Source organism: Streptopelia decaocto (assembly GCF_964273445.1).
Source record: "Streptopelia decaocto genome assembly, chromosome: 28".
NCBI lineage: Eukaryota > Metazoa > Chordata > Aves > Columbiformes > Columbidae > Streptopelia > Streptopelia decaocto.
The window spans coordinates 721,680-745,389 of NC_138683.1; the positions used below are offsets into that span (position 1 = coordinate 721,680).

A 23,710-nucleotide genomic window follows, 5' to 3' on the forward strand; every position below is an offset into this window, starting at 1 on the left:
TCATTTTGGGGGGTTTTGGATGGTTTTGGGTTCAATTTGGGGGGGTTGGGGGCTGATTTGGGGGTTTTGGGTGGTTTTGGGGTCTGATTTGGGGGGATTTTTGGGTAGTTTGGGGCTCATTTTATGGCTGATTTGGGGGGGATTTGGGCGTGGGGAATGGGGGATTTTGGGGCTGATTTGGGGGGTTTTGGGTGGTTGGGGGGATTTTGGGGCTGATTTGGGGGGTTTTGGGTGGTTGGGGGGGATTTTGGGGCTGATTTGGGGGGGCTTGGGTTATTTTGGGGGGTAGTTTGGGGCTCATTTTGGGGCTGATTTGGGGGGATTTGGGGTCTGATTGGGGGGTTTTGGGTGGTTTGGGGGGTAGTTTGGGGCTGATTTGGGGTTTGGGGGGTAGTTTGGGACTCGTTTTGGGGCTGATTTGGGGGGATTTAGGGGTCTGATTTGGGGGGGTGTTGGGGTAGTTTGGGGATGATTTTGGGGATGATTTGGGGGGATTTTTGGGTAGTTTGGGGCTCATTTTATGGCTGATTTGGGGGGGATTTGGGCGTGGGGAATGGGGGATTTGGGGTCTGATTTTTGGGGCTGATTTTGGGGGGTTTGGGGTTTGATTTGGGGGGGATTTTGGGGGGTTTTGGGTGGTTTTGGGGATAGTTTGGCACTGATTTAAGGGCTGATTTGGGGGGATTTTCGGGTGGTTTGAGGGTAGTTTGGGGCCGTTTTGGGGGGGTTTTGGGTGGTTTTTGGGGGTAGTTTGGGGCTGATTTGGGGGATTTTGGGCTGATTTTTGAGTGGTTTTGGGCAGAGTTTGGGGCTGATTTGGGGGCTAATTTGGGGGGATTTTGGGGGGGATTTGGGGCTGATTTTGGGGGTGATTTGGGTGGTTTTGGGGGTAGTTTGGGGCTCATTTTAGGGCTGATTTGGGGGGATTTGGGGCTGATTTTGTGGGGTGATTTGGGGGGATCTTTGGGTGGTTTTGGGGGGGGTTTGGGGCTGATCATGGGGGCTGATTTTGGGGCATTTTGGGGGTGATTTTGGGGCATTTCATGTCGATTCTGTGTGATTCGCCCCCCCGTGTCCCCCCAGAAAGGGGAGGAGGAGCTGGGGGGGGTCGACGCCATCGTGGTGGCCGTGGGGGTGGACGAGGAGATCGTCTACGCCAAGTCCACCGCGCTCCAGGTACGATTTGGGGGGGTTTCCGTCCATTTTGGGGGGTTTCCTGCCTTTTTTGGGGGGGTTTCTTGCCCGCTTTGGCGTTTCCCGCCATTTTTGTGAGGCGGTTTCCCGCCATTTTGGGGGCGTTTCTTGCCCATTTTGGGTTTCCCGCCATTTTGGGGGGGGGTCTCCCCACCATTTTGAGGCGATTTCCCCCCTTTTTCATCATTCCTGCCACCTTCATGGCATTTCCTGCCATATTTATAACCTACTCACCATTTTGGGGGCAATTCCACCATCTTGGGGGCTCCTACCCCCAGTTTTTTGCTGCTCCCTCCACATTTCTGAGGTAATTCCACCATTTTGTGTCAGTCCCACCACATTTCTGAGGTAATTCCACCATATTTCATCAATTCCACCACATTTCTGAGGTAACTCCCCCATATTTCACCAATCCCACCACATTTCTGAGGTAATTCTGTCACATTTCACCAATCCCACCACATTTCTGAGGTAATTCTGTCACATTTCACCAATCCCACCACATTTCTGAGGTAATTCTGTCATATTTCACCAATCTCGCCACATTTTTGAGGTAATTCCGCCATTTCTTGCCAGTCCCCATTTCTGAGGTAATTCCACCATTTTGTGTCAGTCCCACCACATTTCTGAGGCAATTCCGCCACATTTCACCACTCCCGCCGCATTTTTGAGGGAGTTCCGCCATATTTAACCAATCTCACCACATTTCTGAGGTAATTCCACCATATTTAACCAATCCCGCCGCATTTCTGAGGGAATCCCCCCCCGTTTCGGGCCCCCAACGGCCGTTTTGCAGACGTGGCTGTTCGGGTACGAGCTGACGGACACCATCATGGTTTTCTGCGAGGAGAAGATCCTCTTCATGGCCAGCAAGAAGAAGGTCGAGTTCCTCAAGCAGGTGGCGCAGGCCAAGGGCACCGAGGGCGCCAACGGCGTCCCCGCCATCACCCTCCTCGTCCGCGAGAAGGTGGGACCTTCGGGGGGGACGTTGGGTCTATAAGGTGGACGTTGGGTCTACAAGATGGACGTTGGGTCTACAAGATGGACGTTGGGTCTACAAGATGGACGTTGGGTCTATAAGATGAACGTGGGTTCTTCTGGGTGGTTGTTGGGTCTTTGGGGTTGGATGTTGGGTCTTTGGGGTTGGATGTTGGGTCTACAAGATGGACGTTGGGTCTACAAGATGGACGTTGGGTCTACAAGATGGACGTGGGTTCTTCTGGGTGGACGTTGGGTCTACAAGATGGACGTTGGGTCTACAAGATGGACGTTGGGTCTACAAGATGGACGTTGGGTCTATAAGATGGACGTGGGTTCTTCTGGGTGGATGTTGGGTCTACAAGATGGATGTTGGGTCTACAAGATGGATGTTGGGTCTACAAGATGGACGTGGGTTCTTCTGGGTGGTTGTTGGGTCTTTGGGGTTGGACGTTGGGTCTTTGGTGTTGGACGTTGGGTCAACAAGATGGATGTTGGGTCTACAAGATGGACGTTGGGTCTATAAGATGAACGTGGGTTCTTCTGGGTGGTTGTTGGGTCTTTGGGGTTGGACGTTGGGTCTACAAGATGGACGTTGGGTCTACAAGATGGACGTTGGGTCTACAAGATGGACGTTGGGTCTATAAGATGAACGTGGGTTCTTCTGGGTGGTTGTTGGGTCTTTGGGGTTGGACGTTGGGTCTTTGGGGTTGGACGTTGGGTCTACGAGATGGACGTTGGGTCTACAAGATGGACGTTGGGTCTACAAGGTGGCCCTGGGTCCTTCGGGGTGCTCGTTGGGCTGTGGGTGGAACCCGTGTCCTCTCGCCCGTCTCTTTTTCCCGATTCCCCGCGTTTTCCCCCCAGAACGAGAGCAACAAGGCCAACTTTGAGAAGATGATCGAGGCGCTGCGGAGCAGCCGGGGCGGGAAGCGCTTGGGCGTCTTCTCCAAGGACAAGTTCCCCGGCGACTTCATGAAGAGCTGGAACGACTGTCTCAACAAAGAAGGCTTCGAGAAGGTCCGTCCCGCTCCCGCCGCCATCTTGGGCTTGGCCACGGGGCCACTAACGTTGTCCCCATGGCGTCCCCGCAGGTGGACATCAGCGCGGCCGTCGCCTACACCATGGCGGCCAAGGAGGACGGCGAGCTCAACCTGATGCGCAAGGCGGCCGCCATCACCTCCGAGGTCTTCACCAAGTTCTTCAAGGAGCGCGTCATGGAGATCGTGGACGCCGACGAGGTGGGAGCGAGCGAGCCGCCCGTCCGCGGGGTTTTGGGGCGAAAAGGTTGGGTTTTGGTGTAATGGCGTCATGGTGGTGGTGCAGAAAGTGCGGCACAGCAAGCTGGCCGAGGCGGTGGAGAAGGCGATCGAGGAGAAGAAGTACCTGGCGGGCGCCGACCCGTCGGCCGTGGAGATGTGCTACCCGCCCATCATCCAGAGCGGCGGCAACTACAACCTCAAGTTCAGCGTCATCAGGTGGGGACGAAACGGCGGAAATCGGGGCTTTTTGGGGGTTTTTTGGGCGGTTTTTGAGGGGTTTTTGGCGGTTCAAGATGGCCGCCGCCGCGCGGGGGGCTCCTCCAAAATGGCGGCGCTGGGCGGTTTTACCTCATGAAATGGCGGGAGTGGGCGAGTTTACCTCATGAAATGGCGGGAATAGGCGATTTTTACCTCATAAAATGGCCAGAATGGGTGGTGTTACCTCATAAAATGTCAATATTGAGTGATTTTACCTCATAAAATGGCCGGAATGGGTGGTTTTACCTCATAAAATGGCCATATTGAGTGATTTTACCTCATAAAATGGCGGGAATGGGCGATTTCAACCTCATAGAACAGCCATTTTGAGTTATTTTACCTCATAAAATGGTAGGAGTAGGTGGTTTTACCTCATAAAATGTCCATATTGAGTGATTTTATCTCATAAAATGGTGGGAATGGGTGGTTTTACCTCAAAAAATATCCGTATTGAGTAATTTTACCTCAAAAAATGTCCACATTGAGTAATTTAGCTCATAAAATGGTGGCAGTGGGTGAGTTTACCTCATAAAATGGTTTACTGAGTAATTTTACCTCAAAAACATCCACATTGAGTAATTTTACCTCATAAAATGGCGGCAATGGGTGTGTTTACCTCATAAAATGGTTATATTGAGCAATTTTACCTCAGAAAACATCCACATTGAGTAATTTTACCTCATAAAATGGTGGCAGTGGGTGAGTTTATCTCATAAAATGGTTATATTGAGTAATTTTACCTCAGAAAACATCCACATTGAGTAATTTTACCTCATAAAATGGCAGGAATGGTTTAGTTTACCTCATAAAATGGTGGGAATGGGTGGTTTTACCTCATAAAACGGTTATATTGAGTGATTTTATCTCAAAAAACGTCCATATTGACTAATTTTATTTTGTAAAACGGCGGGAATGGGTGATTTTGCCTCATAAAATCATTACATTGACTAATTTTGCCTCATGAAACGGTGGGAATGGGTCATTTCAGCCCCCCAAATTCACATTTCACCCCCCAAACTTTACATTTCTGCCCCCAAAATTCACATTTTTCCCCCCAAAAATTCTCCAAATTCACGTTTTTCCCCCTGAATTCATGTTTCCTCCCGAACGGCAGCGACAAGAGCCACATGCACTTCGGCGCCATCACGTGCTCCATGGGCATCCGCTACAAGTCCTACTGCTCCAACCTGGTGCGGACCCTGATGGTGGACCCGCCGCAGGACATGCAGGAGAACTACGGCTTCCTGCTGCACCTCCAGGACGAGATGCTCAAGGAGATGCGGCACGGTGAGACCAAAACTACACAGTTCCAGAATTTTGAGGTTTTGAGGTTTCGAAATTTTGAAATTTCGAAATTTTGAAGTTTTGAAGTTTTGAAATTTTGAAATTTCGAAATTTTGAGGTTTCGAAATTTTGAAATTTTGAAATTGTGAAGTTTTGAAATTTTGAGGTTTTGAAATCTTGAAATTCCGAAATTTCGAAATTTTGAAGTTTTGAAATTTTGAGGTTTTGAAATTTTAAAATTCTGAAATCTTGAGGTTTTGAGATTTTGAAATTTTGAGGTTTCAAAATTTTGAAATTCTGAAATTTTGAGGTTTCGAAATTTTGAAATTCTGAAATTTTGAGGTTTCGAAATTTTGGAATTTTGAAATTTTGAGGTTTTGAAATTTTGGAATTCCGAAATCTTGAGGTTTTGAGGTGTTGGGATTTGGAAATAATGTTGAGATTTGGAAATAATGTTGAGATTTGGAAATAATGTTGGGATTTGGAAATAATGTTGAGATTTGGAAATAATGTTGAGGTTTGGAAATAATGTTGAGGTTTGGAAATAATGTTGAAATTTTGAGGTTTGGAAATAATGTTGAAATTTTGAGGTTTGGAAAATTTGAGGTTTCGAGATTTTGAGGTTTTGAAATTTTGACATTTCGAAATACTGAAATTTGCAATGCCACACTTTCAACATTTTAAAATTGAAATTCTAAAATTGGGGATTCCAGGTTTCAAAATTCACCGACGTAACTGAATTTTCAGAATTTTAATATTTAAATAATCAAAATTTTAAACTATCGGAATCTGACGTTTCAAGATTTCAAGAGTTGGAATGCCACAGTTTTAATATTTAGAAAATGGAATTAAAATATTAGGGATTTGAGGTTTCAAAATTCAACAGTGTAAAAGTGGATTTTCACAATTTTAAAATTTCAGTAATTCAGAATTTTAAAATGTCAAAAATTGACATTTTGGAATTTTTAAAGAATTTCGGAGTTGGAACTTTAAAGTTAGGGATTTGAAGTTTCAAAGTTCAACAATGTAGAATTCCAACATTCTCAACATTGCAAAATTTTAAAATTTTCAAAATTGTGGAATTAAAAACATTTCAAATTCTAAAACTTCAAATTTCAAAAATTTCAAACTTCAAAAAACTTCAAAATTTCAATTAACATGGATTTTAAAATTTCAAGATTTTAACATTTTGAATTTTAAATTTTAAAAATTTTAACATTTCAAGTTTTTAAATTTCAAATTTTTAAAATTTTGAATTTCAGATTTTAAAATTTCAAATGTTTAAAATTTCTAATTTCAAAATTTTAGAATTTCAAATATCAAAAGCTTAAAATTTCAAATTTTAAAATTCAAATTTTCAAATGTTAAAAATTTCTAATTTCAAAATTTTAAGATTTCAAATTTTCAAATCTCAAAATTTTAAAATTGCAAATTTTCAAATGTCAACATTTTAAAATCCCAAATTATCAGATTTCAAAATTTTAAAATTTCAAATTTTCAAATTTCAAAATTCTAAAATTTCAAATTCTCAAATCTCAAAATTTTAAAGTTCCAAATTTTCAAATATCAAAATTTTAAAATCCCAAATTCTCAAATTTCAAAATTCTCAAATTTCAAAATTCTCAAATTTCAAAATTTTCAAATTTCAAAATTTTCAAATTTCAAAATTTTCAAATTTCAAAATTTTCAAATCTCAAAATTTTAAAATTTCAAAATTTTCAAATCTCAAAATTTTAAAATTTCAAAATTTTCAAATCTCAAAATTTTAAAATTTCAAAATTTTCAAATCTCAAAATTTTAAAATTTTGAAATTTTCAAATCTCAAAATTTTAAAATTTTGAAATTTTCAAAATTTTCAAAGTTCAAAATTTTCAAATTTCGAAATTTTCAAAATTTTCAAATTTCAAAGTTTTCAAAATTTTCAAATTTCGAAATGTTCGAAATTTTCAAATTTCAAATTATTTTCCAAATGTTGACAAATCGCCGTTTCCCCCCAAACGCGCCGTGCCCCCGCGCAGGCGCCCGGCTGTGCGACGTCTACGCCGCCGTCATGGAGCTGGTCAAGAAGCAGAAGCCGGAGCTGCTGAGCAAGATCACCAAGAATTTGGGGTGAGAAGGGCGGGTTTTGGGGCTCCCGGCCGCTCTGGATTTGGGGTGAAAAGGGCCGGTTTTGGGTCTCTCCAGCTTCGCCATGGGCATCGAGTTCCGCGAGGGCTCCCTGGTCATCAACAGCAAGAACCAGCAGCGCCTCAAGAAGGGTGAGGGAGCCCCGAAATCCACGCGTTTCGCCCCAAATCGCCCTTTCCGACCCAAAACTGGCCCTTTCCGCCTCAAAATCGGGCTTTTCTACCCCAAATTGCCCTTTCCCGCCACAATTCCTTTCCCTAACGCCCTCAAATTGTCCCAAATCCCCAAAATCTGTCGCACTACCCCAACGTTTTCTCCACCCCAAATTTCAGCCCCAAAATTTCATCCCAAATCTCCCAAATTTTCTCCCCAACCTCCCGAAATTTTATCCAAAATTTCCTCCCGAATGTCCCAAATTTTGTCCCAAATTTCCTCCTGAAATTTTGTCCCCAATTTCCCAAAATTTCCTTCTGAGTCTCCCCAAATTTTGTCCCAAATTTCCTCCTGAATCTCCCCAAATTTTGTCCTTGACCTCCCAAATTTTGTCCCAAATTTTCCCAAATTTCCTCCTAAAATTTTGTCCCCAATTTCCCAAAATTTCCTCCTGAACCTCCCCAAATTTTTTCCCAAATTTCCTCCTGAATCTCCCAAAATTTTGCTCCGACCTCCCAGATTTCATCCCAAATTTTCCCAAATTTCCTCCCAAATTTTCTCCTAAAATTTTGTCCCAAATTTCCTCCCAATTTCCCAAATTTCCTCCTAAAGTTCCATCCCAAATTTCCTCCCCAAACTCCCAAATTCCCTCCCCGATCTCTCAAAATTTTGCCCCTGCCTTCCCAAAATTTTCCACCCACAATCCCAGATTTCCCCCAAATCTCCCAAATTTGCCCAAAATCTCCCAAATTTTCCCCAAATTTCGCGCAGGGATGGTTTTCAGCATCAACGTGGGGTTCTCGGAGCTGCCCAACAAGGAGGGGAGGAAGCCGGAGGAGAAGAGCTACGCGCTGTTCATCGGGGACACCGTTCTGGTGGACGAGGTGCCCCAAATTCCCCTTTTTTCACCCCAAATTTCCATGTTCCCCAAAAAATTTCAATTTCCCCAAAAAATTTCAATTTCCTCCCCCAAAATTTCAATTTCACCTCAATTCTCAGGACGGCCCGGCCACCGTGCTCACGGCCGTCAAGAAGAAGGTCAAGAACGTCGGCATTTTCCTCAAGGTGCCCAAATCCCACCCAAATTTCGCTTCCAAAATTTGAAATTTTCAATCTAAAATTTGAAAATTTGAAATTTTGACCTTAAAATGTGATATTTTTTCCCAAGAATGAAGATGAAGAGGAGGAGGAGGAGGATAAAGACGAGGCCGAAGATCTTCTGGGGCGCAGCTCCCGGGCGGCTCTTCTGACCGAGCGCACGCGGGTGGGACTTTTGGGGCGAAATCTGCGGATTTTGGGCAATTTTGGGCTGGTTTAGGAGGAATTTGGGGGGGGATTTTGGGGTTTTGGCGACACTGAACAACAAGAATTTGTTGCTTGAGTGTGCGGACGAGGCCCAAAAGCATCTGAAATGGGCGTTTTGGGGCGAAATCCGTGCATTTTGGGCAATTTTGGGCGGATTTCGGGCGTTTTAGGAGGAGCTAGCGGGGCGTTTTGGGAGGATTTTGAGGCGATTTTGGTGGATTTTGGCGTTTCGGGGACAATTATCTGTCACTTAAATGTACGGACAGGGCGCCAAAATGTCCTAAATGAGATTTTTGGGGTGAAATCTGTGCATTTTGGGCAATTTTGGGCGAATTGGGGGCGTTTTAGGAGGAGCTAGCGGAGCGTTTTGGGAGGATTTTGAGGCGATTTGGGGGGAATTTGGCGTTTTGGGGACAATTATTTGTCACTTAAATGTACGGACAGGGCCCCAAAATGTCCGAAATGGGATTTTTGGGGTGAAATCTGTGCATTTTGGGCAATTTTGGGGCGTTTTTGAGGAGCTATAGCCCAGATCTCCAGGGTGACGGGCGCCTTTCTTACCTCTTACCCCTCGCAATTCGGGTGGTTTGGGGGCGTTTTTGGGCCGAATTGGAGCGTTTTTCGGCGAACTTGAGCATTTCGGGGGTGAAACGAAGCGTTTTTGGGGCGAATTTGAGCGATTTTGGGTTGTTTGGCGCCAGAACGAGCTGACGGCCGAGGAGAAGCGCCGGGCGCACCAGAAGGAGTTGGCCACGCAGCTCAACGAGGAGGCGCGGCGGCGCCTGACCGAGCAGAAGGGCGAGCAGCAGATCCAGAAGTAACCCCAAATCCGCCTTTTCTGAGGTAAAAAATCACCGTTTTGGGTGTTTTTGGGGGGCTTGAGGTGTTTTCTCGCCCCCCAGGGCCCGCAAGTCCAACATCTCCTATAAGAACCCGGCGTTGATGCCCAAGGAGCCGCACATCAGGGAGATGAAGATCTACATCGACAAGAAGTACGAGACCGTCATCATGCCCGTCTTCGGCATCGCCACCCCCTTCCACATCGCCACCATCAAGGTACGGCCCCAAAACACCCCAAAAACCCCCAAATGAGCCCCAAAAACTCCAAAACGAGCCCCCAAAACCCTAAAATGGCCCCTGGAAACCTCAAAAAACCTCCAAAATGCCTCAGAAATTCACAGAAAAAAGGGCAAAAGTAGGTGGTTTTGGGGTCCCACCTTCAACCTGAGGTGGTTTTGGGGTCCCATCTTCCACCTGAGGTGGTTTTGAGGTCCCACCTCCAAGCTGAGGTGGTTTTGGGGTCCCACCTCCAAGCTGAGGTGGTTTTGGGGTCCCACCTCCAAGCTGAGGTGGTTTTGGGGTCCCACCTTCAACCTGAGGTAATTTTGGGGTCCTACCTCCAAGCTGAGGTGGTTTTGAGGCTCCACCTTGAACTTGAGGTGGTTTTGAGGTCCCACCTTGAACTTGAGGTGGTTTTGAGGTCCCACCTTGAACCTGAGATGGTTTTGAGATCCCACCTTGAACCTGAGGTGGTTTTGGGGTCCCACCTTGAACCTGAGGTGGTTTTGGGGTCCCACCTTGAACCTGAGGTGGTTTTGGGGTCCCACCTTCAACCCAAGGTGGTTTTGGGGTCCCACCTTGAACCTGAGGTGGTTTTGAGGTCCCACCTGAGGTGTTTTTTTGGGCTGACACGCTGTTTTTGGGCTTTGCCCCCCTTAGAACATCAGCATGTCGGTGGAAGGCGACTACACCTACCTCCGCATCAACTTCTACTGCCCGGGCAGCGCCCTGGGCCGCAACGAGGGCAACATCTTCCCCAACCCCGAGGCCACCTTCGTCAAGGAGATGTGAGCCGGCCGCCATCTTGGGTCCCCTTGGGTCCCCTTGGGTCTTGTTGGGTTTTGTTGGGTCCCATTGGCTCCCGTTGGGTCCCATTGGCTCCCGTTGGGTCCCATTGGCTCCCATTGGGTCCTCTTGGCTCCCGTTGGGTCTGATGGGGTCCTGTTGGGTTCCATTGGGTTTTCTTGGGTCCCGTTGGGTTTTCTTGGGTCCCGTTGGGTTTTCTTGGGTCTCATTGGGTTTTGGGTCCAATGGGGTCCCGTTGGGTTCCATTGGGTCCCATTGGCTCCCATTGGGTTTTCTTGGGTCCCATTGGGTCCTCTTGGCTCCCGTTGGGTCTGATGGGGTCCTGTTGGGTTCCATTGGGTTTTGTTGGCTCCCATTGGGTCCCATCAGCTCCCGTTGGGTTTTCTTGGGTCCCGTTGGGTTTTCTTGGGTCTAGTTGGGTCCCATTGGCTCCCGTTGGGTTTTCTTGGGTCTCATTGGGTTCCATTGGGTCCAATGGGGTCTCGTTGGTTTCTATTGGGTCCCATTGGGTCCTCTTGGCTCCCGTTGGGTCCGATGGGGTCCTCTTGGGTTCCATTGGGTCCCATTGGCTCCCGTTGGGTTTTCTTGGGTCCCATTGGGTCCTCTTGGCTCCCGTTGGGTCCGATGGGGTCCTCTTGGGTTCCATTGGGTTTTGGTGGGTCCCATTGGGTCTCATTGGCTCCCGTTGGGTTTTCTTGGGTCCCGTTGGGTCCCATTGGGTCCTATTGGCTCCCGTTGGGTTTTCTTGGGTCCCATTGGGTCCTCTTGGTTCCTGTTGGGTTCCATTGGGTCTCAATGGCTTCTGTTGGGTTTTCTTGGGTCTCATTGGATCCGATGGGGTCCTGTTGGGTTCCATTGGGTTTTGTTGGATCCGATTGGGTTCCATTGGGTTTTGTTGGGTCTCGTTGGGTTCCATTGGGTTTTGTTGGGTCCGATGGGGTCTCGTTGGGTTCCATTGGGTCTCGTTGGGTTCCATTGGGTCTCGTTGGGTTCCATTGGGTCTCGTTGGGTTCCATTGGGTCTCGTTGGGTTCCATTGGGTCTCGTTGGGTTCCATTGGGTTTTGTTGGGTCCGATTGCGTCCTGTTGGGTCTCGTTGGGTTCCATTGGGTCCCATTGGCTCCTGTTGGGTTTTCTTGGTCTTGTTGGGTCCGATGGGGTCTCGTTGGGTTCCATTGGGTTTTGTTGGGTCTGATTGGGTCTCGTTGGGTTTTGTTGGGTCTCATTGGGTTCCATTGGGTCTCGTTGGGTCCCCTTGGGTCCCCTTGGGTCTCGTTGGGTTCCGTTGGGTCTCGTTGGGTCCCGTTGGGTCCCGTTGGGTCCTGGGGTCCCCCCACCCATCACCGCCCCCACCGCAGAACCTACCGGGCGTCCAACATGAAGACGCCGGGCGAGCAGACGGTGCCGGCCGTCAACCTCCAGAACGCCTTCCGCATCATCAAGGAGGTCCAGAAGCGCTACAAGACGCGCGAGGCCGAGGAGAAGGAGAAGGAGGTGAGGACAACCCCCCGCGAGATGTCTCGTGGCGTCTCCTCCGCCCCCCGAAAGGTCGAGGAGCATCACGAGCTGCTCGTTTGGCTCCCCCAGGGCATCGTCAAGCAGGATTCCTTGGTCATCAACCTCAACCGCAGCAACCCCAAGCTCAAGGACCTCTACATCCGGCCCAACATCGCCCAGAAGAGGATGCAGGGGTCGCTGGAGGCCCACGTCAACGGTATGGGGCTGCGCTGGCCAACATGGGCCTCCCGGTGGCCCGGGGACCTGGATTTGGGGTTTCTTCGTGGTTTTTTGGGGTCTCCTGGTGGTTCCTTGGGGCTTCCTTGTGGTTATTTTGCAGGTTCTCCATGTGGTTTTGGGGTCTCTTGATGGTTCTTTGGGGCCTCCTCGTGGTTATTTTGGAGTTCTCGGTCTTTTTTTGGGGTCTCCTCCTGTCTCTTTGGAGGTTCTTCATGTAGTTTTGGGGTCTCCTGGTGGTTTTTTGGGGCCTCCTGATGTTTTTTTGGGGTCTCATTGTTGTTTTTCGGAGATTCTTGGTGGTTTTTGGGGTCTCCTGATGGTTTTTGGGGTCTCATTGTTTTTTGGAGGTTCTTCGTGGATTTTTTGGGGCCTCCAGATGCTTCTTTGGGGTCTCCTTGTTGTTTTTTGGAGGTTGTTGGTGTTTTTTTGGGGTCTCCTGATGGTTTTAGGGTCTCCTTGTTGTTTTTTGGAGGTTCTTAGTGTTTTTTTGGGGCCTCTAGATGCTTCTTTGGGGTCTCCTTGTTGTTTTTTGGAGGTTCTTGGTGGTTTTTGGGGTCTCCTTGTTTGTTTCTGGGGTCTCCTTGTTGGTTTTTGGAGGTTCTTGGTGGTTCCTTGGGGTCTCCTTGTTGGATTTTGGAGGTTCCTGGTGGTTCCTTGGGGTCTCCTTGTTGGTTTTTGGAGGTTCCTGGTGGTTCCTTGGGGTCTCCTTGGTGGTTTTTTGGGGTCTCCTTGTTGGTTTTTGGAGGTCCTTGGTGTTTTTTTGGGGTCTCCTTGTTGGATTTTGGAGGTTCTTGGTGGTTCCTTGGGGTCTCCTTGTTGGTTTTTGGAGGTTCTTGGTGGTTCCTTGGGGTCTCCTTGTTTTTTGGGCTCTCCCCATGGTCCTCCCTGTCGCCCCCCAGGCTTCCGCTTCACGTCGGTGCGCGGCGACAAGGTGGACATCCTGTACAACAACATCAAGCACGCCGTGTTCCAGCCCTGCGACGGCGAGATGATCATCGTGCTGCACTTCCACCTCAAGGTCTCCCCAAGCCCCGCCCCCCCGCCCCCCGGCCCCGCCCCCCGCGCCCCCCCGGCCCCATTTCCGCCCTTTCTCGCCCCAGAACGCCATCATGTTCGGCAAGAAGCGCCACACGGACGTGCAGTTCTACACCGAGGTGGGCGAGATCACCACCGACCTGGGCAAGCACCAGCACATGCACGACCGCGACGACCTCTACGCCGAGCAGGTGCGGCCCCGGCGCCCCGAGACGCCGCCACCGGCCTGACCGGGGCGGTTTTGGGCTCATTTCACTCATTTTTGGGTCCTTTGGCTCCTCGTTGGGCGGGTTGACCCCTCGTTGGGCGGGTTGACCCCCCGTTGGGCCCGTTGACTCCCCATTGGGTCCATTGACCCCTCGTTGGGTGGGTTGGCCCCTCATTGGGTGGGTTGACCCCCCGTTGGGCCCGTTGACTCCCCATTGGGTCCATTGACCCCTCGTTGGGTGGGTTGGCCCCTCGTTGGGTGGGTTGACCCCTCGTTGGGTCCATTGACCCCCCATTGGGTGGGTTGACCCCTCGTTGGGTGGGTTGGCCCCTCGTTGGGTGGGTTGGCCCCTCGTTGGGTGGATTGACCCCCCATTGGGTGGGTTGACCCCCCATTGGGTGGGTTGGCCCCTCGTTGGGTGGGTTGACCCCTCGTTGAGTGGGTTGACCCCTCGTTGGGTCCGTTGACCCCCCGTTGGGTCCATTGACCCCCCATTGGGTGGGTTGACCCCTCGTTGGGCCCGTTGACCCCCCGTTGGGTCCATTGACCCCCCCATTGGGTGGGTTGACCCCCCGTTGGGTGGGTTGACCCCCCGTTGAGTGGGTTGACCCCCCATTGGGCCCGTTGACCCCTCGTTGGGTCGCTTGCTCTTGTCTTTGGGATCATTGACCCGTTTTGGGGTCGGTCAACTGGTTTTGGGTCAGTTGACCCAGTTTGAGGTTAGTTGGTCTTGGTTTTGGGGCTGGTTGACCCGTTTTGGGGCATGTTGACCCATTTTGGGGCGGGTTGACCCATTGTGGGGCCAGTCGACCCAATTTTAGGTTCATTGGTCTCATTTTTTGGTCGGTTGACGTCAATTATTGGGCAGTTGACCCATTTTGGGGTTGACCCCCATTTCTGGGGGTTGGTTGACCCAATTTTGCGTTGTCCGACCCCATTTCTGGGTCGTCTGAGCCCGTTTTGGGGTCGTCCCATCCCCAGATGGAGCGGGAGATGCGGCACAAGCTCAAGACGGCCTTCAAGAACTTCATCGAGAAGGTGGAGGCCCTGACCAAGGAGGAGCTGGAGTTCGAGGTGCCCTTCCGGGAGCTGGGGTGAGTCCGCACATTCCACCGGCATTTTGGGGTCTCCAGGTGGTTCTTTGGGGTCTCCAGGTGGTTCTTTGGGGTCTCCTGGTGGTCCTTTGGGTTCTCCAGGTGGCTCCTTGGGGTCTCCTGGTGGTCCTTTGGGTTCTCCAGGTGGTTCTTTGGGGTCTCCAGGTGGTTCTTTGGGGTCTCCAGGTGGTTCTTTGGGGTCTCCAGGTGGCTCCTTGGGTTCTCCTGGTGGTTCCTTGGGGTCTCCTGGTGGTTCCTTGGGGTCTCCTGGTGGTTCCTTGGGTTCTCCTGGTGGTTCCTTGGGGTCTCCAGGTGGCTCCTTGGGTTCTCCAGGTGGCTCCTTGGGGTCTCCTGGTGGTTCTTTGGGGTCTCCTGGTGGTTCCTTGGGGTCTCCTGCTGGTTCCTTGGGTTCTCCTGGTGGTCCTTTGGGTTCTCCTGGTGGTCCTTTGGGTTCTCCAGGTGGCTCCTTGGGTTCTCCTGGTGGTTCTTTGGGGTCTCCTGGTGGTTCCTTGGGTTCTCCTGGTGGTTCCTTGGGTTCTCCTGGTGGTTCTTTGGGGTCTCCTGGTGGTTCTTTGGGGTCTCCTGCTGGTTTTGCTGGTCTAACGGCGGGTTCTGTGGCGCAGGTTCAATGGGGCCCCGTATCGCAGCACCTGCCTCCTCCAACCCACCAGCAGCGCCTTGGTCAACTGCACCGAGTGGGTGAGTCGGGGCTCCAGCGCCACTTTGGGGGGGTCACCATGACCTTTGGGGGGTCACCATGACCTTTGGGGGGTCACCACGACTTGGAGGTTCCTCAATAACTGCGGAGGTTCCTCAATAACTCAAGAGGTTCCTCAACACACTGAAGGTTCCTCAATAGCTCAAGAGGTTCCGCAACAACTTGAAGGTTTCTCCAGAGGTTCCTCAACAACTCCAGAGGTTCCTCAACCTGTTGAAGGTTCCTCAACAACTCAAGAGGTTCCTCAAGAGGTTGATGGATCCTCAATAACTCCAGAGGTTCCTCAATAACTGAAGAGGTTCCTGAAAATGTTGTAGGATCCTCAACAGCTCAAGAGGCTTCTCAACATGTTGAAGGCTCCTCAATAACTCCAGAGGCTCCTCAACCTGTTGAAGGTTCCTTAGTAACTCCAGAGGTTCCTTAGTAACTCCAGAGGTTCCTCAGTAACTCCAGAGGTTCGTCAACATGTTGAAGGTTCCTCAATAACTCAAGAGGTTCCTTAATAACTCAAGAGGCTCCTCAACATGTTGAAGGTTCCTCAACAACTCCGGAGGTTCCTCAACAACTCCAGAGGTTCCTCAACAACTCCAGAGGTTCCTCAACAACTCCAGAGGTTCCTCAACAACTCCAGAGGTTCCTCAACATGTTGAAGGTTCCTCAGTAACTCCAGAGGTTCATCAACAACTCCAGAGGTTCATCAACAACTCCAGAGGTTCATCAACAACTCCAGAGGTTCCTCAACATGTTGAAGGTTCCTCAATAACTCAAGAGGTTCCTCAATAACTCAAGAGGTTCCTTAATAACTCAAGAGGCTCCTCAACATGTTGAAGGTTCCTCAATAACTCCAGAGGTTCCTCAGTAACTCCAGAGTTTTCTCAATAGTCAAGAGGTTCCTCAACATGTTGAAGGTTTCTCAGTAGCTCCAGACGTTTCTCAGTAGCTCCAGACGTTTCTCAGTAGCTCCAGAGGTTCCTCAATAGTCAAGAGCTTCCTTGACATGTTGAAGGTTCCTCAGCAGCTCAAGAGGTTCCTCAACATGTTGAAGGTTCCTCAATAACTCAGGAGGTTCCTCAGTAACTCAAGAGGTTCCTCAATAACACAAGAGGTTCCTCAATAACACAAGAGGTTCCTCAATAACACAAGAGGTTCCTCAATAACACAAGAGGTTCCTCAATAACTCAAGAGGTTCCTCAATAACTCAAGAGGTTCCTCAATAACTCAAGAGGTTCCTCAATAACACATTGAAGGTTCCTCAACAACTCAAAAGGTTCCTCAACAACTCAAAAGGTTCCTCAACAACTCAAAAGGTTCCTCAACAACTTGGAGGTTCCTCAACAACTTGGAGGTTCCTCAACACGTTGAAGGTTCCTCAACACGTTGAAGGTTCCTCAACACGTTGAAGGTTCCTCAACACGTTGAAGGTTCCTCAGTAACTCAGGAGGTTCCTCAGTAACTCAAGAGGTTCCTCAACACATTGAAGGTTCCTCAACAACTCAAAAGGTTCCTCATCTTGGAGGTTCCTCAACACGTTGAAGATTCCTCATGAGCTTGAAGGATCCTCAATAACTCCAGAGGTTCCTCAAGAGGTTGAAGGTTCCTCCACAACCACCAGAGCTCCCCCCCAACCCATGGTGACCCCAACGCTCCCCCAACCCGTGGTGACCCCAAATCTCCCCCCGCAGCCGCCGTTCGTGGTGACGCTGGACGAGGTGGAGCTGATCCACTTCGAGCGCGTGCAGTTCCACCTCAAGAACTTCGACATGGTGGTGGTCTACAAGGACTACGCCAAGAAGGTCACCATGATCAACGCCATCCCCGTCGCCTCGCTCGACCCCATCAAGGAGTGGCTCAAGTACGCCCGCTCGGGGCCGATTTGGGGACAGATTGCGCGAAATTCCAAATTTTGAGCATTTCCGGGCGCGGGTTGGAAATTTGGCGGGAATCGACGAATTTTGAAGGGTTTTCGGTGGAATTTGGAGGCGGCTTTTTGGAAGTTTCGCGGGGTTTTCCTCACGGAACTTCACGGTGATTTTGAGGCGTTTTCCTCGCGAAATTTCGAGGCGGATTTTGTAAATTTTAAGGGGTTTTGGTCATGAAGTTTTGACGTAAATTTCAGAAATTCTGAGGTGTTTTCCTCACAAAATTTTGAGGTGGATTTTGAAAGTTTTGACGGGTTTTCTTCAGGAAATTTTGAGGTAAATTTCAGAAATTCTGAGGGGTTTTCCTCATGAAATTTTGAGGTGGATTTCGAGAATTTTCAGGGGTTTTCCTCACGTAATTTTTGAGGCAGATTTCAGAAATTTTGAGGTGTTTTCCTCACAAAATTTTGCGGTGGATTTTGAATATTTTAAGGGTTTTTCCTCACAAAATTTCGAGGTGGATTTGGAACATTTTGAGGTGTTTTCCTCACAAAATTTCGCGGTAGATTCGGAACATTTTGAGGTGTTTTCCTCACAAAATTTCGCAGTGGATTCGGAACATTTTGAGGTGTTTTCCTCACAAAATTTCGCGGTGGATTTGGAACATTTTGAGGTGTTTTCCTCACAAAATTTCGCGGTGGATTTGGAACATTTTGAGGTGTTTTCCTCACAAAATTTCGCGGTGGATTTGGAACATTTTGAGGTGTTTTCCTCACAAAATTTCGAGATGGATTTGGAACATTTTGAGGTGTTTTCCTCACAAAATTTTGAGGTGGATTTTGACCATTTTGAGGTGTTTTCCTCACAAAATTTCGCGGTGGATTTGGAACATTTTGAGGTGTTTTCCTCACAAAATTTCGTGGAGGATTTGGAACATTTTGAGGTGTTTTCCTCACAAAATTTTGCGGTGCATTTTGGACATTTTGAGTGGTTTTCTTTCGGAAATTTTAAGGTGGATTTTGAACATTCTGAGGTGTTTTGTTCACGTAATTTTGAGGTAAATTTCAGAAATTTTGAGGCGTTTTCCTCACAAAATTTCGCGGTCGATTTGGAACATTTTGAGGTGTTTTCCTCACAAAATTTTGCGGTCGATTTGGAACATTTTGAGGTGTTTTCCTTCACAAAATTTCGCAGTGGATTTGGAACATTTTGAGGTGTTTTCCTCACAAAATTTCGAGGTGGATTTGGAACATTTTGAGGTGTTTTCCTCACAAAATTTCGCGGTGGATTTGGAACATTTTGCGGTGTTTTCCTCACAAAATTTCGCGGTGGATTTTGGACATTTTGAGTGGTTTTCTTTCGGAAATTTTAAGGTGGATTTTGAACATTCTGAGGTGTTTCGTTCACGTAATTTTGAGGTAAATTTCAGAAATTTTGAGGTGTTTTCCTCATGAAATTTCGAGGTGGATTTGGAACATTTTGCGGTGTTTTCCTCACAAAATTTCGCGGTGGATTTGGAACATTTTGAGGTGTTCACGTAATTTCAAGGTAAATTTCAGAAATTTTGAGGTGTTTTCCTCACAAAATTTCGCGGTGGATTTGGAACATTTTGAGGTGTTTTCCTCACAAAATTTTGCGGTGGATTTGGAACATTTTGCGGTGTTTTCCTCACAAAATTTCGCGGTAGATTCGGAACATTTTTAGGTGTTTTCCTCACGAAATTTCGCGGAGGATTTTGACCATTTTGAGGTGTTTCCCTCACGGGATTTCGAGTTGGTTTTTGACCATTTTTGGCGCGTTTCCCCGCGGGATTTTGAGGCGGATTCCGTCAATTTTGGGCGCTCTCTGTCGTGTCCCCGCAGCTCCTGCGACCTCAAGTACACGGAGGGCGTGCAGTCGCTCAACTGGACCAAGATCATGAAGACCATCGTGGACGACCCCGAGGGCTTCTTCGAGCAGGGCGGGTGGAGCTTCCTGGAGCCCGAGGGGGAGGTGCGGACACCATGGTGTCACCTCTTCTTGGTGTCCCCCCATCTTGGTGTCCCCACCTTGAGCTTCTCCACATTGTCCCCAACCCCATGTTGTCCCCTCGTCCTGGTGTCCCCACCTTGAGCTTCTCCACATTGTCCCCAACCCCATGTTGTCCCCTCATCTTGGTGTCCCCACCTTGAGCTTCTCCACATTGTCCTCATGTCTTGGTGTCCCCATGTCTTGGTGTCCCCACCTTGAGCTTCTCCACATTGTCCTCATGTCTTGGTGTCCCCACGTCTTGGTGTCCCCACCTTGAGCTTCTCCACATTGTCCCCAACCCCACGTTGTCCCTACATCTTGGTGTCCCCACCTTGAGCTTCTCCACGTTGTCCCACCACATCTTGGTGTCCCCACATCTTGGTGTCCCCACCTTGAGCTTCTCCACATTGTCCCCATGTCTTGGTGTCCCCATGTCTTGGTGTCCCCACCTTGGGCTCCCCCATGTTGTCCCCTCATCTTGGTGTCCCCACCTTGACCTTCTCCACATTGTCCCCAACCCCATGTTGTCCCCTCAGCTTGGTGGCCCCACCTTGACCTTCTCCACATTGTCCCCAACCCCATGTTGTCCCCTCAGCTTGGTGGCCCCACCTTGACCTTCTCCACATTGTCCCCATCCCCATGTTGTCCCCTCATCTTGGTGTCCCCACCTTGAGCTTCTCCACATTGTCCCCATGTCTTGGTGTCCCCATGTCTTGGTGTCCCCACCTTGGGCTCCCCCATGTTGTCCCCACGTCTTGTTGTCCCCACGTCTTGTTGTCCCCTCGTCTTGGTGTCCCCACCTTGAGCTTCTCCACGTTGTCCCCCCACGTCTTGGTGTCCCCACATCTTGGTGTCCCCACATCTTGGTGTCCCCTTGTCTTGGTGTCCCCACCTTGACCTTCTCCACATTGTCCCCATCCCCATGTTGTCCCCTCGTCTTGGTGTCCCCACCTTGAGCTTCTCCACATTGTCCCCATGTCTTGGTGTCCCCATGTCTTGGTGTCCCCACCTTGAGCTTCTCCACATTGTCCCCATGTCTTGGTGTCCCCATGTCTTGGTGTCCCCACCTTGAGCTTCTCCACATTGTCCCCAACCCCACGTTGTCCCTACATCTTGGTGTCCCCACCTTGAGCTTCTCCACGTTGTCCCACCACATCTTGGTGTCCCCACATCTTGGTGTCCCCACCTTGAGCTTCTCCACATTGTCCCCATGTCTTGGTGTCCCCATGTCTTGGTGTCCCCACCTTGAGCTTCTCCACGTTGTCCCCATGTCTTGGGGTCCCCCATGTCTTGGGGTCCCCCATGTCTTGGGGTCCCCCATGTCTTGGTGTCCCCATGTCTTGGTGTCCCCACCTTGGGCTCCCCCATGTTGTCCCCTCATCTTGGTGTCCCCACCTTGAGCTTCTCCACATTGTCCCCAACCCCATGTTGTCCCCTCGTCCTGGTGTCCCCACCTTGACCTTCTCCACATTGTCCCCAACCCCATGTTGTCCCCACGTTGGGTTGTCCCCACACTTGACATCCCTTCCCCAGCTTCTCTGTGTTGTCCCCAACCCCATGTTGTCCCCATGGCTTGGTGTCCCCAACCCCATGTCTTGACATCCCCATGTTGTCCCCTCATCTTGGTGTCCCCACCTTGAGCTTCTCCACATTGTCCCAATGTCTTGGTGTCCCCTCGTCTTGGTGTCCCCACCTTGACCTTCTCCACATTGTCCCCAACCCCACGTTGTCCCCACATCTTGGTGGCCCCACCTTGAGCTTCTCCACGTTGTCCCCCCACGTCTTGGTGTCCCCACGTCTTGGTGTCCCCACGTCTTGGTGTCCCCACGTCTTGGTGTCCCCACCTTGACCTTCTCCACATTGTCCCCATGTCTTGGGGTCCCCCATGTCTTGGTGTCCCCACCTTGGGCTCCCCCATGTTGTCCCCCCATCTTGGTGTCCCCACCTTGAGCTTCTCCACATTGTCCCCAACCCCACGTTGTCCCCTCGTCTTGGTGTCCCCACCTTGAGCTTCTCCACATTGTCCTCATGTCTTGGTGTCCCCATGTCTTGGTGTCCCCACCTTGAGCTTCTCCACATTGTCCTCATGTCTTGGTGTCCCCACGTCTTGGTGTCCCCACCTTGAGCTTCTCCACATTGTCCTCATGTCTTGGTGTCCCCATGTCTTGGTGTCCCCACCTTGACCTTCACCACATTGTCCCCAACCCCACGTTGTCCCCTCGTCTTGGTGTCCCCACCTTGACCTTCTCCACATTGTCCCCAACCCCACGTTGTCCCCTCGTCTTGGTGGCCCCACCTTGAGCTCCCCCATGTCTTGTTGTCCCCACGCCTTGGTGTCCCCCGTTGTCCCCGCGCCGTCCCCATCGTCCCCGCCGTCCCCAGGGCAGCGACGCCGAGGTGGCGGATTCGGAGTCGGAGATGGAGGACGAGACGTTCAACCCGTCGGAGGAGGATTACGAGGAGGAGGAGGACGACAGCGACGAGGACTATTCCTCCGAGGCCGAGGAGTCGGGTACGGCCCCGGGGGGCCACCGCGGGGCCCCGGGGGGCCACTGGATCCCTGTGGGGCGACCGCGGCGCCCTGTGGGGCCACCAAACCCACCACAGCCCCGTGGAGTCCCAGCAGAACCCTGGGGAGATCAGAGACACCATGGGGGACCAATGGGGACCCATAGGGACCAATGGGGACCCATAGAGACTAGAGAGGGAGGGTTTTAGGACCCTGGGGAGTCCATAGAGACCAATGGAGACCCATAGAGCTCCATAGGGACCAATGTGGACCCATAGGGACCCACAGAGACCATAGACTAGAGAGGGAGGGTTTTAGGACCCTGGGGAGTCCACAGAGACCAATGGGGACCCATAGAGACCAATGGGGACCCATAGAGAGGGAGGGTTTTAGGACCCTGGGGAGTCCACAGAGACCAATGGAGACCCATAGGAACCCATAGAGACCAATGGGGACCCATAGAGAGGGAGGGTTTTAGGACCCTGGGGAGTCCACAGTTCCCAATGGGGACCCATAGAGCCCCATAGGGACCAATGGGGACCCATAGAGACCAATGGGGACCCATAGAGAGGGAGGGTTTTAGGACCCTGGGGAGTCCACAGTTCCCAATAGGGACCCATAGAAACCGTAGAATGGAGAGGGTGGGTTTTAGGACCCTGGGGAGTCCGTAGCACCCAATAGAGACCCATAGGGACCCATAGAGTGACCCATAGAGACCATAGACTAGAGAGGGGGGGGTTTTAGGACCCTGGGGAGCCCCATAGAGCCCGTAGAATGGAGAGGGCGGGTTTTAGGACCCTGCAGAGTCCGTAGGTCCCAATAGAGACCAATGGGGACCCATAGAGACCCATAGTGACCATAGAGACCCATAGGGAGGGCGGGTTTTAGGACCCTGGGGGGTCCGTAGGTCCCCATAGAGCCCAATGGGGACCATAGAGATCAATGGGGACCATAGAGTGCCGCCTAGAGCGACCCGTAGGGCCCACAGAGCCCCCTAGCGCCCCCTGTGTTGCAGAGTACTCCAAGGAGTCCCTGGGCAGCGAGGAGGAGAGCGGGAAGGACTGGGACGAGCTGGAGGAGGAGGCGCGCAAAGGTGGGGTCAAAGGTCAAGGTCAAGTTCACCGTGACCAGCCCCCACCTCCCAATAACGAGGGGACACCCCCCCCCCCCGCCCCGCGCAATCCCGTGACCGCCTTGCCCCGCCCACAGCCGACCGCGAGAGCCAATACGAGGAGGAGGAGGAGCGTGGGCGGAGCCGCAAGCGCAAGGCCCCGCCCCCCCGGGGCCGCCACCCGCTTCCCGCCAAAAAGAAGAGGAAGTAGAACCCGCCCCCCCCCCCCCCTCCCCGCAGCGACTTCCGGGAGAATTTTGGGCCCCAAATCTCCCCAAAAGCACCTCGGGGACCCCAAAATTCTCCCCGGGGGGGCTCAAAATCCATCAGGAGGCCCCAAAATTTCCCCTTTTCGTCGTTTTTGTTATTTTTTTTCTCTATTTATCGGCGTTTTCGGGGCTTTTCCCCCTGTTTTCGGGGCGGATCCCTCGTTTTTGGGGTCTCCCCCTCCCCCCCCCGTTCTGTAGCCGGTGGTTTTTGGTTTTTTTTTTTCCAATAAATAAAATGTCGTTTTTTTAAGGTTTTCTAACTAAAACGTGAGCTTTTTTCGCCCCCGAATTCCCCCAAAAATTGGGGGGGGGGGGGGAACCAGAGGTTAAACTGGGAGTTACCGCTTTAAATGGGAACGAAACGGTTTAAATGCGGTTAAACCGGTTTAAAGGGACTAAAGCAGTTTAGATCGGGCTCAAACTGGGACCCGCGGCTCCGCCATTAACCGCCCCCCCGCTTCCCGCCCCGCCGCCGAGGATTGACAGCGCCGCAGCCAATCCCCGCCAAGACCCGCCCTCCCGCCGGCCAATCCGCGCGGCTAAAGCGGCGGCGGGGGCGGAGCCCGCGCGGCCGCGCCTCCTCCCTCCCCTCCTCGGGGCGCTCAGCCAATCAGCGCCCACCCCCGCCCCTCGCCGTGATTGACAAGCCGCCTCCACCACTCCCCGCCGCTCCACCTCCCCTCCCGCCTCCGCGCCGCGATTGGCCGCGCGTATGAGTGGCGTCGCCGGGAGCC

At 50.9% G+C, this 23,710-nt stretch overlaps 1 protein-coding gene and 1 long non-coding RNA gene across 2 annotated transcripts in view; both read left to right on the plus strand.

Moving 5' to 3' along the window:
- SUPT16H (SPT16 homolog, facilitates chromatin remodeling subunit) overlaps nt 1-23,057 on the plus strand; it is a 37,136-nt gene extending 14,079 nt beyond the window's left edge. Inside the window, exons 14-38 of the mRNA XM_082073927.1 lie at nt 1,084-1,176; nt 1,991-2,161; nt 3,040-3,192; nt 3,267-3,413; nt 3,499-3,650; nt 4,807-4,979; nt 6,995-7,085; nt 7,161-7,234; nt 8,028-8,140; nt 8,256-8,321; nt 8,425-8,520; nt 9,263-9,378; nt 9,464-9,617; nt 10,281-10,408; nt 11,785-11,920; nt 12,014-12,140; nt 13,063-13,181; nt 13,264-13,389; nt 14,388-14,500; nt 15,124-15,199; nt 16,901-17,070; nt 18,940-19,069; nt 21,470-21,599; nt 22,612-22,689; nt 22,806-23,057. Coding sequence (XP_081930053.1) covers nt 1,084-1,176; nt 1,991-2,161; nt 3,040-3,192; nt 3,267-3,413; nt 3,499-3,650; nt 4,807-4,979; nt 6,995-7,085; nt 7,161-7,234; nt 8,028-8,140; nt 8,256-8,321; nt 8,425-8,520; nt 9,263-9,378; nt 9,464-9,617; nt 10,281-10,408; nt 11,785-11,920; nt 12,014-12,140; nt 13,063-13,181; nt 13,264-13,389; nt 14,388-14,500; nt 15,124-15,199; nt 16,901-17,070; nt 18,940-19,069; nt 21,470-21,599; nt 22,612-22,689; nt 22,806-22,918 — 3,045 coding nt within the window. The 3' untranslated portion in view covers nt 22,919-23,057. The remainder of the gene's footprint in view (nt 1-1,083; nt 1,177-1,990; nt 2,162-3,039; nt 3,193-3,266; nt 3,414-3,498; nt 3,651-4,806; nt 4,980-6,994; nt 7,086-7,160; nt 7,235-8,027; nt 8,141-8,255; nt 8,322-8,424; nt 8,521-9,262; nt 9,379-9,463; nt 9,618-10,280; nt 10,409-11,784; nt 11,921-12,013; nt 12,141-13,062; nt 13,182-13,263; nt 13,390-14,387; nt 14,501-15,123; nt 15,200-16,900; nt 17,071-18,939; nt 19,070-21,469; nt 21,600-22,611; nt 22,690-22,805) is intronic.
- LOC309450724 lies at nt 16,282-16,731 on the plus strand. Its single transcript, XR_014186095.1, has 3 exons — nt 16,282-16,303; nt 16,564-16,620; nt 16,699-16,731. It is a non-coding gene; the product is annotated as an uncharacterized lncRNA (long non-coding RNA).
- Nucleotides 23,058-23,710: the final 653 nt, after the last annotated feature.